The sequence below is a fragment of the Trachurus trachurus genome (assembly GCF_905171665.1).
Source record: "Trachurus trachurus genome assembly, chromosome: 5".
Lineage (NCBI taxonomy): Eukaryota > Metazoa > Chordata > Actinopteri > Carangiformes > Carangidae > Trachurus > Trachurus trachurus.
In genome coordinates, this window is record NC_139896.1 from 33581432 (window position 1) to 33594814 (window position 13383).

Below are 13383 nucleotides of genomic sequence, written 5' to 3' on the forward strand. Positions count from 1 at the left end.
TACCATGACAGATTCAACAGATGTCAGATCCCATGAGAGGCTGCTGACTTTAGCCATCTGTAAGCCTCTGTTTACCTTACAACTCAACAAGTTCAACAAAGGTCCATCAATGCTGCAGTTTTCTCTTCGTTCCATGAAAAGGACCAGGAAATGCCTGACCAGAGATGATCATTGTAGAGGCCCAGGAAATCTGAAAAGAAGGGGTTAGTGAGCAGCTTCTCCTGGGCCCCATCGTCTGGTGTGTTTCAGTCCTCGGGCTGTGTGTTTTATTGAATATTCCTATTGTTGATGTTCCGCATGGTTGGCCATTATCATGCCAGGAGGCCAAGTCGCTTGACTTTTGCAGATAGGAAAGAGTGGATGATGAAGACTATGGTCTTAGGGCAACAGTGGAGGTCGAGTTGCTGAAAGAACAGAGAACATAGAGAGCAGAAATGCATATTGGTTATAATTTACAAATATAAGTATGCAAACATGCTAGAAATTAAAGGGAGGAACAATAGAGAGTGTCTTAGTAATGTGTTGGGCCACCTGAACAGCTCAATACTCCTTAACACTGATTCTACATAAGTGTCTGGAACAGTAATGGAGGGACAAACACCATTTCATCCTAAATATATTGCCTCATTGGAGTTTTGATGATGGTGGTGGAGAGAGAACAGAATCTCCCATTGGTGTTCAGTTGGGTTGCAATCTATGGTTATATTATTATGAAGTTCTTTTAATTTTAGAAAATAATCATCAACAGTTTCTTTCTTTTTTTTCTTACCATATAATTAGCAAAGTTGTATATTATTTCATTTCTTGGGTGTTGTGAATAATATTAACCCATAACTTTTTGTAAAACAAAAAAGAGATTTACAAAATTGCTGTACCATACTTCATATTTTGTTCCATCCAAATTTCATTACTGTCTGTATCTGTATCATATCTAGTTTACACAGGGCCCAAAATCCAACAACTTTGATATTTTTTGTCAGCTTTATCAATTGACTCAATGGAGTTTTGATGATGGTGGTGGAGTGAGCTGTCTAACAGAATCTCCCATTGGTGTTCAGTTGGGTTGCAACCTATATAGCACATGATTCACTTTTCATTTTTATTCTCATGAAACTACCCAGTCATGCCTTATGGATGGGAAATATTCAGGTTTCATATAAGACCTGTCTACAAAACATACTGTTCAAATAGATTCAGGAATTCCTTCTGCTTATAGTTTGACAAATGAATCATCATCATCCCCTAACCCTAAATTCAACCATAACATGATAACATACAAATATTAAAAGTTCCAGACAACAGGAAAGTTCAATGGGAAAGAGTAACTTACAATCTCTGCCTCTGGGCCTCCAAAGTCAAGGAACATCATGCGAACTCCATCATCTGAGGACATTCTTAGGCGCTCGAAGGGCTGCTGGAGAAGAATGCTTTTCCTAACACCCATCTCTTCTGTGAATAACGTGAAGCCATCGTCGATGTGCACTCCCAGGGTGCACTCCTTTCCATTCCAACTACAGGCTGCCCGGGTCAAAAAAAAGTGTGGGCGTTACATAGAAGCAGTACAAAGAAGGGCAGTGTCATTTAATAACAGTTTGAGCTGTTCACAAATGAATCTGGAGTCATGCTGCATATTTCTGATGTGAGCTCAGCGTTACAGTACTGACTGAGCCCAGAATTCTTGGCTGTATCCTATAAATGTGATATATAAATGCGCTGGAAGGTAAAAATGTTTCTGACTAATGCTTATTGTTAAGAAAGAGAGAACAGATCTATGTCTTTAACAGTGATCCCAATTCTGATACTGAATTTAAACCATTTTACATCAAGGCAAAACATTACCTCATGCTCCCTGCAGAGGGCATCATATGTTCACATTACTACACTGCTGTCTGTGTAGTGGTGCCTGACTCACACAGCAAGATTACAGAGGTTCTGGAACTAACCTTATTAAATCAAATGCAACATCTGGGACATGGGACTAAAAAGAGCCATTGGGAGCAGACATGGGTTTATAAGACACCACACATACGGCTGTATCTGTCCAAATCATTGTGTAAAGAACAATAAATCATAACTTCCAAGTGTGATTTGTGAGACAGGCCCTCATTATGTATTGAAGTGTTTGCATGTGCCTGCTGAATAGAAAACGAGAGTGCATGTAATTGCTTTAATTTATATTTATAGCTGGAACTGAAGGGTTTGTATTATAGATGGAGAAATCAGAGTCTTGCAATTCTCATCAGGCATTTTGCACTGCATGACCTTTTAAGAAAACATTTATCAGTGCAATAAAACATTGACAACTAAGTTTTCCCCGTCTAGCTATACTCATTGTGAAAGACCTGTCAATCAATTTGAGAAGCAGACTGCAGTCTGCCAGTGGGACGACTCTATTCATATCTAGATCATGGCTTTTACCTTAAATGAGCAATCTGATTAAATATTCTGCTTACATAACATTTACTTTGTTTAAATGTGCTGCTGTTGTAGGTATTATATTAGTTTTTAAGGTATTGCAGTTTAATGATGTTTCTTACATTGTGTGCTTTTCTTATTATTCTCCTCAGAAATTCAGAAGACCTCACTCTGACCTTCAATTAGTTAGCCACTCTATCAGCAACAGCAATGCCCGTGTCTCAATAAAATCCTCTCTTGTGTAGGATAATGAGTGACTGGTCGTTCTGTTGCATAAATATTTCATCAAAAGCAACTTGGAGCACCAACAGCAGATACAGGTTTTGTTTTTTCAGGGCTGAAACCTAAAAAATCTAGTGAAACCTTGATTCCTGGTTGTGCCATATTCAACAACAACTGTAACACTCTAACACAACCAAACATATTTCTGACCAATCCATTTGACATATGACAGTTAAGAACAAAATTTGGTAACACTTTACTTGACATTTATCTCTATAACACATTATAACCATACTTAATTAGTTATAATGCAGTTATAGCAATGTATAAAGGACTGTCCCGATTACCATATTTAGATAATCGATTATTCGCGGACATAAAATCGATCATAATCAAAGCTTCGAGGGTTGGAGGGTTGGGGGGCATTGTCAGAGAGTTGCTAACAATTATAACCTATTATAATACCGGACCTTATAAGTCATGATAAAATACTTTATAGTGTGTTATGATTATTGTTATAAAGCATTATACAGTGCTATAACTGGATTATAACTCACTATAAGTACGGTTATAATGCGTTATAGAGATAGGCGTCAAGTAAAGTGTTACCCAAAGGTTAAGATTGTGCGTGGGGGAACTGCGACACGAGCATAAAGAGAACTGGAAGTCAAAGAATCTCTGCATCTGTACCTGTGGTGACTTCTTTGATTAGCTCGGCTGCATTGTGACAGCCCTCCACCAGCAGATGAGTCCAGGTGGACAGCTCCTTGGCAGAATCCACCCTGAACACGTGGGTCTCCACACCTTGCTTGGTGCCCGAGCGCAGGCCAAATGACAGCTCTGAGTCCAGGAGGGGAGAACTTTTTCCTGGGCCCGAGTGAACCAATCTGAAAGTGAGTGGGGAGAATGAGGAAAACGTGGACGAGAAAAAAGGGTAATTAAAATGTATGGAAAAGATTGGGGCCAGAGGAGGAGTAATTTATGGAGCATGTACATTGGTGTTACAGAGAAAGTGTTGTCGAGGTTAAGAGTGAGAAATGGAGTGCACAAGAGAGAAAGAGGGGAGGAAAAACCCATGACTCATAGGCTCTGTTTCCACTAATGTCTTCCAACAGAATATGACGATATATGGCAAAATCGCCTGGTTATGGAAAGGAGGATGTGTTATTTGACTGGGCCAACATAAGCCATGGGAGGACTGAGGACAGGGTGGAGGACAGATCTATTGAGCTTTTGAAATACCAAATGTCATTTTTTTTTTGTGTAATGTGAATTTGTTTTCCAAATCACAGAGAGAAGCAGAGAATGAGTGTGTTAGTATCTGCTACTATATGTGGAGTGTGTTTGTGTAAATGAATGCAGGTGCAAATTAACCTGGTAGTGATGAGCGGGTGACTCTTGGTGGGGTTGCTGAAGCTCTCTTTGTTTTCAGGCAGGGAGGGGTACAGGAGCAGTTCTTTGTCAGTCAACACAGCCAGAACTGTTTTTTCTGGACCGTGAGCCACCTGCACAAATGTGTATCAAATGAAAAGAAATCATTTTAAAATAAGTGACCCAAATCATCAATGACACATTTATGGCAATCAAAAAGTGTGAAGTGGATTTCAGAAGGTCCCGGTTAAGAGTCTGGAGTCAGGTACATGACCATGACAACACAAGCTAGACAGTAGACAGATTTTTTACGAAGATACACAGAAATACAAAAGGCACATATGACACGTGCTTTTTGTATTTCTGTGTATCTTCTTAAAAAATCTGTAGCTCAGAAAGTCCTTAAACAGACACAAAAGCATTAAAGGTACATTGTGTAGGAATTACTCCCATCTAGCGTTGCGGTTGTATATCGCAAGCAACTCAATCATATTTTTCATGCTGCATTCACGTGAAATTGGGCAGACGGCAGACGGATGACAGCCGCTGCACGTAACGGCATAAACAAGCCTCTATGTAAACAAGTGGTCCGTCAGCACGAGGCAAAACAATACACGTGACAATATGTTGTCATGGCGATGTGGTATTGTTTACCTGACCCACGTTTTACCGGCTTTCTCTGGACTTCTGTGACTAAAATGACATCTGGTTTGTTAGCGACGGCCGTCTGCCCGACTGCAGGTGAATGCAGCATCAGTGTAACGCTCCATTCCTCCTCACTGCGTTACCGCGGTGACTTTTCACAGACGCCACCTCCACCTGAGCCGACAGCTCCGGTGTCTCCGCTGAGTTTCCGTGGTTTCCTACCGTCACGCTGCCACTGAACGTAAAAACATGGAGACACCACATGGCAGCAGCACCGAGCTTACCCGCTCCATGGAGATATGAATGATATGAACGGCTAATTCAGAGCTGAAAGGAACACTTCACTTTGTTGATGGGGGGGATTACTGGTTAATGAAAAACAGACTTTCGAACGAAATAATCGATTTTAGTGAATAGATAACAGGAGAAGTTACACAATGTCCCTTTAAACAAAGCAGAACCATCATAATATCAAAAACAGGATTTCAAAACACAAAACATCTCAATACCCTCCTAGCTCTTGCAGTAAACGCATTACTGCAGTATTCTTGCGTACCTGCTCTGTGATCCAGCCCAGATGTTTCACCTCCATGCCAGGCTGCATGCTCTTCATCTCCTCCTTCAGTCTTGGTAAAAGGTTGGCCGCACCAGCCAGGATTCCATTGTACCAGGACTGGGCCATGGCTGGGTCTTTTGCCCGCAGGAACACAGAGTTCTTTCTGTTGGATGAAATTACCTCGAAATACCTGGCGCAGGAGATGAGAGGAAGAGAGAGAGAGAATAGAGAAATGGCAGAAACAAAAAGAAGGTGGGGAGAAAAAAAGGGCCTGTTAGAGAAGTAAAAGACACATGGCAAAGGCAGAAAAGCTGCAGGGCGAATAGGAAGTTTCAGATATTAAAGAGAATTTGTGAGCAAGATGTCCCTCAAGAAGGAGAAGTCCCTTTTACAATATTCTCTTGTTATTTTCAGGTTGAGGTCTATCAGATCAGATTTTTTTTTTCCATAAGTGAATGAACTGAACCAAGTATTATGTAAAGCAGCCTACTTCTCTCATGTAGTACCTGTTTTCTGTGTCCGGGGGGCACTGTTTTCGTGACACCTGACACATCTTCAGCGGGATGCTGCGAGGCTCCTTCACCTCGGGGGAGAGCTCCGTGCCCCTCTGAGGGGTGGAGGGGGGAGAGTCCCACGGGAGGGCAGCCCCAGGGGACCCCGAGCTTTTAAAGAAGGCCGACATCTCCTTGATGTACTTCACTGAAGCAAGAGTGTGAGCATGTGAGGGAAAGAATTAGATAAAGGAGGAAAGGCAGACAAGAGGACATGAGGAGGGAGAGAAAAGGAATTATGGGATATGAATATGGAGCCTTCGGCTTCAGAAATGAGCTGAAAACTGTAACAGCACTTTGGAACAGCTTCAAAAAGGAGCAGAAATTCACCAGTAATGAATTTTCTGTCACTTTGGTGACTCTCTAGCCATTATATACAAAGCCATGCTCTTTTATTAAAAAGGTTATATTCCTAATATACTAAACAATAAATAAATGACTAATTGTACTAATTATATGCTATTTTCATGAAAAAGTAACGACCCAGAGAGTATAATATTGTTATAATGAAGAGTATTGTTTTCTGATGTTGTATATTTGGTGTATGTAGGTGGCATAGGTGGGCCTATGTGGAGCAGCAGCTGGAGGCAGAGAGTGGATGTGATTTCATCCAGCTGTGCTTGGTCACCCATGACTACAATGTCAGTGCACAGCTGGAGGTGTTGAGACATTCCCAATCTAAATTCTCATTTAGATGTCATACTCTTATTTGTAATCTATTTAAAGACTTGTGTGTTGTGTACTCGTCATTGAATTTGACTGACATCCAATAATGACCATGAGCCAATGGAAGTGCTAGTGCAGTCATCGTACTATGAGCAAATAACACCAGTATTGTTCTGTATGACTGACTCAAGCATGGTTATATTATTATGAAGTTCTTTTAATTTTGTAAAATAATCATCAACAGTTTCTTTCTTTTTTTTCTTACCATATAATTTGCAAAGTTGTATATTATTTCATTTATTGGGTGTTGTGAATGATATTAACCCATAACTTTTTGTAAAACAAAAAAGAGATTTACAAAATTGCTGTACCATACATTTGACACTTCATATTTTGTTCCATCCAAATTTCATTACTGTATCTGTATTATATTCAGTATCCACAGGGCCCAAAATTCAACAACTTATAGATAGATATTTTTCGTCAGCTTTATCAATTGATGACATGATAGAGACACAATGAGCTCTGTCCCATGGTGAGTATTAAAGCTCCTCAGCCATGGATCTCCCATAATTACACATATTTGACGGCAATAACCTACTGTCACTGAAGTGTTTCAAAATTAATGAATCTGTTTTTTAAATTTACAGTTTGCCACTCACACACCAACAAACATAATTTACCTACACACACACACACCCACACAAGAAAAGCCATGGCCTCAGCTCCAGTCCAGTAGGCTGTGGTATGGCTTTGGCAGCGGTAGCCACTGCTGAAGTAAAAATAGCCCTGAGGACATGGCCAGGCATGAGGCTGAAGGCTGAAGGTAGAGCTCTGGTTTCACTGGGGAAGTGTGAAGTGCTCTTCTTGCACAGCACATGGGGGCATGTAGCCAGAGGGTAAGTAGAAGAGTCATAGCACAGGACAACAGGAGCAATGGAGAGAGAGGGCTTCCACTATGTCCCAGATATAGCTCCAGCCTGTTAGCCAGTCATTGAGCTAAACACCAAACAAGACTTTAAAGCAGAAGTAAGTGGAATGTTTGTGTTAATATAAGTCTTAAATAGTTCTATCTTCCGACAGCAATCACTTATATAGAGTGTTTGGTCTGAAACACGGGTCTGTCAGTCACTCTGTATCCTACAACCTTTATCCAATGAGGAGAGAGAACGGCATAAAGGGGCGGTCCTCTCTGTGTGTGCAGCCAAGGGATGTGCGTGAATGTGGTGACGTAGGGACGAGGACCAATAGATCCATGACGAGGGCGGGGACTGCTAACTCCACCGGCTGACAAGACGTTATGGTGTGTTCAAGGCAACCCCGTAACTCGTGTTTTTCCGACCTGTGAAGTCATACCAGTTCGATCTGGTACGAGTTCACGGGTCGGAAAAAAAAGGGGGGGGCGTTATAGTGACTTTCACAGGCAACAGGTCGGAAAAACACGGGTTACGGGTTGCCTGGAACGCTACAAAGTCGTAAGTCGTGACTTGAAGCCGTAACTCACGGTTTCAAAAGCCTGCCTGGAACGCAGCATTAGCCAAAACGACCGGGTCGCTTACTTCTGCTTTAATGCGGTCACTACTTGTGTTTTATTTCACCACGAGTAAGAGCACAAGTAATTCAGATGTTTTACTTTCCCCATCAGGAAGTTGCAGAGTGACTCACCGAGACAGGGGTCAAAGGTTAGGGAGGAGGGCTCTGTCTACAGTGTCTTTGAGATGTAACACTGAGCACCTCTGACACAGCTCCTCACTCATAGTAAAGCTGCTTCCAGACATTTAATCTGGAACGCTGCTTGAGTCATTTGCCAGTTTAAGTGATGACTTTTAGCTCTCGCACAGACGCAAGCCTCTGTTGCGGAAAAGTTTCATGTTGACCCCGTTCAAAAGGGCATGACCGCTACAGATCTGATGTTCACACGCCTGGAAACAGGCATCCCAGGAAGTTAAGTGTGACAAGCAATGGTGAGAGATTGTTCTTGTTATCTCAGTCTTGACACAAGAGGGAACAACAGCTGTCAGATTTCAGTGCAAGTCATCGTCTTATAAAAGTGATGTGTCACATATGGCCTAAAAAAAGTGTCTTTTTAAATTAATTCGTCACTTCAGAATCTTTCTGTGATCAAAAACCAAAAACAAGCTGAGTTTTCACATTTCCTGTGATTGGTACTGAAATGTAAAATATAGGAATAGTAACTGTATAGTAAATATACTGGATTTATTAACAAAAATTAAATGTTATGTGGTCTTAAGTGAGAACACTGCCAGAAAAAATGTCTGTGAAAAAAATGACTCAGGTTCTTTTTCTAAACATGATTCCAACATTTAAAACCGGAACAGCGTTTAGGGATCTGAAGGGGCTTAAATTGCTGGAGAAAAGGGCATGACCCAAACACTGAAAACTAGAAACATACTGTGACTACTCTGAATCAGCGCAGTCTTCATTGTCTCCCTCTCTGTCTCTGTCTCTTCCTTAAATCTCTCACCATTTAAGGGTTTTCTCTCAAATCTATGTATATAAAAAAATCTCCAAACCAACTGACGTTTTCCCCCACTTTGGATTAAAGCCAGTGGAAATGTTTACCTCTCTCTCTCTGAGTCACAAACACTCACTTCCTCGGTGCTGGTTTAACAGGATCCTTTTTATGGTCTTCCTGCATCGTTTCCTTGGACACACATTTACGACACGCAAACAGCATGCTTAATGCAAACACGTGCTCAAATACTTGCATGAAGCAAACACACACACAAAGTAATGCATATCAAAACATAACTATGGTGTGGGCAGTGGTATGGTTACTGACTTTGTCCCCAAAGTACTGAAACCTGACTCAGACCTGTTATCTTGATTTTTTAGTTCTGTCAATTTGACGACAACATTTAAGATTTGTGAATTTTTGAACAAAGAAAACTCTTGTAAATAGTGGAATATTTACATTTACAATATTTTAAAAACTTGTTTGTTGTGAATTGGAGTGAAAGTATAAGTTTTCCAACATTTTATCTTGCCCCCCAGTCGTCCCTGTAGGGTTCTGGACTGAGTTTTTTTTTATCTCTCTCTGCTCATCTTGTTATTTTTTGTCTCTCTCAAGTATTAAAGTTTATTTTTCTGATTTGTCCGACTTTCACCTCGCCTCATTTGCACTATGCAAATTGACTTGATGGACTATGAAAAAAGATGTGCATCTGTAGACAAAATCAGACATACTGGGTCTATGTAACACGTATCAAGCAGTGAGAAACCGATGTATACCAACTACAGCTTTGAAGTAGCTGTCAACTTGCATACGTAATGCTTCATGGAAATGAGCTTCTGTCCATTTGTTCATGTGCCAACCCATTGATGTTTGTACCATGGGGCAGCCAGCAGCTTCCTTGTTGCTGGACCCGGGCCATTCAAAATTGATGTGGTCAATCTCAATATGGCTGGCGAGGTCACGAGACTGGGGATGGAAATGGGAATGGCTACATTATTGTTTCATGGGGAAGTCATCATTGAAGATCTCTTGGATGCCGCAAGTATGCCAAAGATGAAAGAATCCACCTGTGGATGGTGGCACAGGTGAGTCAAACAGCTAAAGACTGCCACGGTCTGTGGTACGGATGTCTTAGTCATGTAACATATAGACCACATTTCTTATAATATAAGCTTCTCAAACTTTGTTGAAGAAAGTCAGAGCACAGGCATGGCTGTAGGTGCTTAAATCTGGCACATAAACAGTTCTATTCTCAGTGGTCATTAATCTTTATTATGTAAGCCTGAGTTTATGTCTGTGTTTCATGCTGCAAACAGCAGAACAGAACAGAACAGGCTGGGAGAAAACACCAATAATAGCAGGTATAAGGAGATGTATATTTTTGTAAAAGAGGCTTTACTATTTTTCCAGAAAGCATTGTGGCAATGATCGTATTAGTGTTTCCCAGATTAGAAATGTCAGGGACTGGCTGTAGCCCCACATTACAAATCAGACAAGATAGCTTTCAAACAGGGTGGTGAATGAAAACGAGAGGCGAGAGGAACGGAGAATTGAAGGGGGAGGAGGAAGAGAGTGAACAGCGTGAAAAAGAGAGAGTGGGAGAAAAAGACGATGGAGGGTAAGAAAAAAAAGAATAAGAGAGTGAGACAGGCAGTACAGAGATACTGAACATGCAGCTAAGCTCAGCCAGAAATGTTGCCATGAGTACCAGTGGCGGCACATTCAATACAGAGCTAAAATTAGCTGAGATGGCACTGTTATTACTTTAGCTTATCTGGCAGCCAGTGAAACTACTTTTGTACTGTGTGTGTGTGTGTGTGTGTGTGTGCGTGTGCGTGTGTGTGTGTGTGAGGAGTTTCTTTGCTTCTTCTGCAGAATCCCCTGCTAAGCTTTTCCTGCTAAAGTCTTTACATTGAACCTCACAAATCCTGACCAGACATTTTCAGCCAATTCAGTTTTGACACAATTCACTTAACTGTTGGTTTGAAAAGCTTTTTCTCTTCCAGGTTCCTGGAAAGCCCAAATTTCTAAAGCACAAGTTTAAAATTCTCAAACTGTGCTCAGCCAATAGTTGCTGATCTGATTACCTAATATACATGCTAATGAATGAAATATCAATCTTTCCCCACTCTGCTTCCACACACGGATAGAAACAAAATCCCCAAATCATCAAGCATTCAATCAAAAACGCAGCAGATTGACAGGTTTGGCAGTCATTAACATGCCTCTTCACTGGGGTGGGGAAAAACATGGCATTTGCTTGTCAGAGACTAAACACTGCAACTCCCCATCCCTCGCAACCCTCCCTATCCCTCCGCCACCGGTTACCGTGGGAGCAGCTGGAATGTCATTGGCCAGTCAGCAACCTCAGAAGCATGCTGTTGGCTCTGTAAACCATGTCGAGCAAACAATGTCCCAATGTTACACCACCAACGAGGGAAGATGTCTCAGGCCAAAACAGTGTCATAAATAACTAAGCAAAATACAAGCAGCACTTGCTGCTTCCATTCAGTACATTAGGTCAAATGAGGTAAAAGGGGGAGAAAGGTCAGCACTGAGGGCTCTTAATAAGGCTGCCGATCAAGTTGAGATGATGAAGCAAAGGGGGATGTTTTGGGCAGTTAAAGGAGAATTCCGGTCATTTTTTGACCCCTAAATCGTTGTCCTGATGGTCACCCAGTGTTGGAGGAGCAAAGAACGCGGAGTTACACCATGGCTAGACGGCGCTAGGGATAGCGACAACGCTAACCTATGGGGGCAATTTTTTCAACCACAACAAACACTCAAAAAACAATCAAATATCTATGGTACATGACTGGAATCCTTATAACACACCACTGAACTCATATAGTGTGTGTTAAAAAATAAACAGTGGAGCAGTGGAGTGGTAATGTCGAAAATATCTAAATATCTCTGATCGTTTATTTTTGTAAAGAAATCATCACACCAAGGAAAAAGTGTTTGTTTCTGTGGCGGGGAGAGCAGGCGCTCTGCAATATATATATATATATATATATATATATATATATATATATATCTGAGGTGAGTGATTACATGCAAAAACACAAAGTTTATAGGCTACTGTTTATACTGTACACTATATGAGTTCAGTGGTGTGTTATAAGGATTCCAGTCATGTACCATAGATATCTGATTGTTTTTTGAGTGTTTGTTGTGGTTGAAAGAATTGCCCCCATAGTTTAGCGTTGTGGCTATCCCTAGCGCCGGGTAGCCATGGTGTAACTCTGGTTTGCCTGCATCAATTTTATTCGCGTTTTTTGCTCCTCCAACACTGGGGTGACCATCAGGACAACGATTTAGGGGTCAAAAATGACCAGAATTCTCCTTTAAGGATTTTGTGGATTGTGCACAAAAGAATGCAAAAACACAGAAGGATGTTGCTTCAGTTTGCATAGATTTAGCCTAGTTACAAACTTATGGAAAAAGGAAGACATGGAAAATACGAGCATGGACAACGTCATCCAGAAGATACTTTATGTTAACGCTCATTTAGAAATGGTCACCACCAGAGTAAAAAAATCCCACATTTGACATATAACCATATTTTTTGGGCTCTTTCAGGTGGTGCAACAAGCTGTAAACACCACCACCTTCCAGAGAACCAGGCATGGGCCGGTATGAGATTGTGACGGTATGATAACCTTAAGGAAAAGTACCATAGTTTCCTGGTACCACAGTATTGTGGTATTGCAGTTACAGCTCTAGAAGAATCTAAAAAAAATACATTGATTCAGTTATTTCAATGTTGATGCACAGAGAGAACGTGGGTGTGTCCACTGGAGAGAAGTGCAACAAGTCACAAGCAGTCAGCTGCTGGCTGAGCTAGCTGCTCTGCTTGTGATGAAAATGGATCAATAAGGATCGTTACAACTAAAATCGCAAAAGCAATATCTGCCCTTATGATCACATTATGACGTTTTCTTGCATTTTGAGCAGCTCCAGCGGCAACATAAGCATTAATTAGGAAGGATGTTTCTTGCCACACTCCATGTAGCTCTGCTCTGGTGTCCAACCAACCGTGAGAAAAAATCTGGCAGGTTGCTGATGATGTCTGATCCCTGTCTGATAGTTAGCAGCTGTTTGGTGCATTAGAAATGAAGTTATGAGCAAAGAGAGCAGAACACAAACAATGAGCTGAAAGAAGCTAAAAAAAAAAACTCCCAGTCCTTTGGTATTTTAATTACCTTACACAGTATAGACAAGTGATTTTGTTGACTGTTAAAGCATTGATTGCTGGGATTCTTTTTAAAAATTTCATCATTTCACTATTGCCTGCAAAAATTTGAGTGCCAAAATGGTGTAAACATAACACTTAGAAAAAGTGCATGCCCATGCTTCAATTTAGCTCTCTCTGCAGGATTGTTTATGGTTAATAAATGTGGAGTTTATGTCTGCCCAGTGTTATGCTGATTAATGTTTGTCTCTTTCTGGCAGCGTCAGTCAGCCAGAGAAGATTTCCC

General features: G+C 41.1%; 1 protein-coding gene across 1 annotated transcript in view; it reads right to left on the minus strand.

Annotated features, from left to right (window-relative positions):
* Positions 1-248: 248 nt before the first annotated feature.
* The window catches only part of snta1 (syntrophin, alpha 1), a 35550-nt gene continuing 22415 nt past the window's right edge, over positions 249-13383 (minus strand). The window contains exons 3-8 of the mRNA XM_083971736.1: positions 5716-5908; positions 5210-5399; positions 4012-4142; positions 3328-3524; positions 1331-1518; positions 249-404 (exon numbers count right to left, since the gene is read on the minus strand). Of these exons, the coding sequence (XP_083827862.1) occupies positions 312-404; positions 1331-1518; positions 3328-3524; positions 4012-4142; positions 5210-5399; positions 5716-5908 (992 nt within the window). The 3' untranslated portion in view covers positions 249-311. The remainder of the gene's footprint in view (positions 405-1330; positions 1519-3327; positions 3525-4011; positions 4143-5209; positions 5400-5715; positions 5909-13383) is intronic.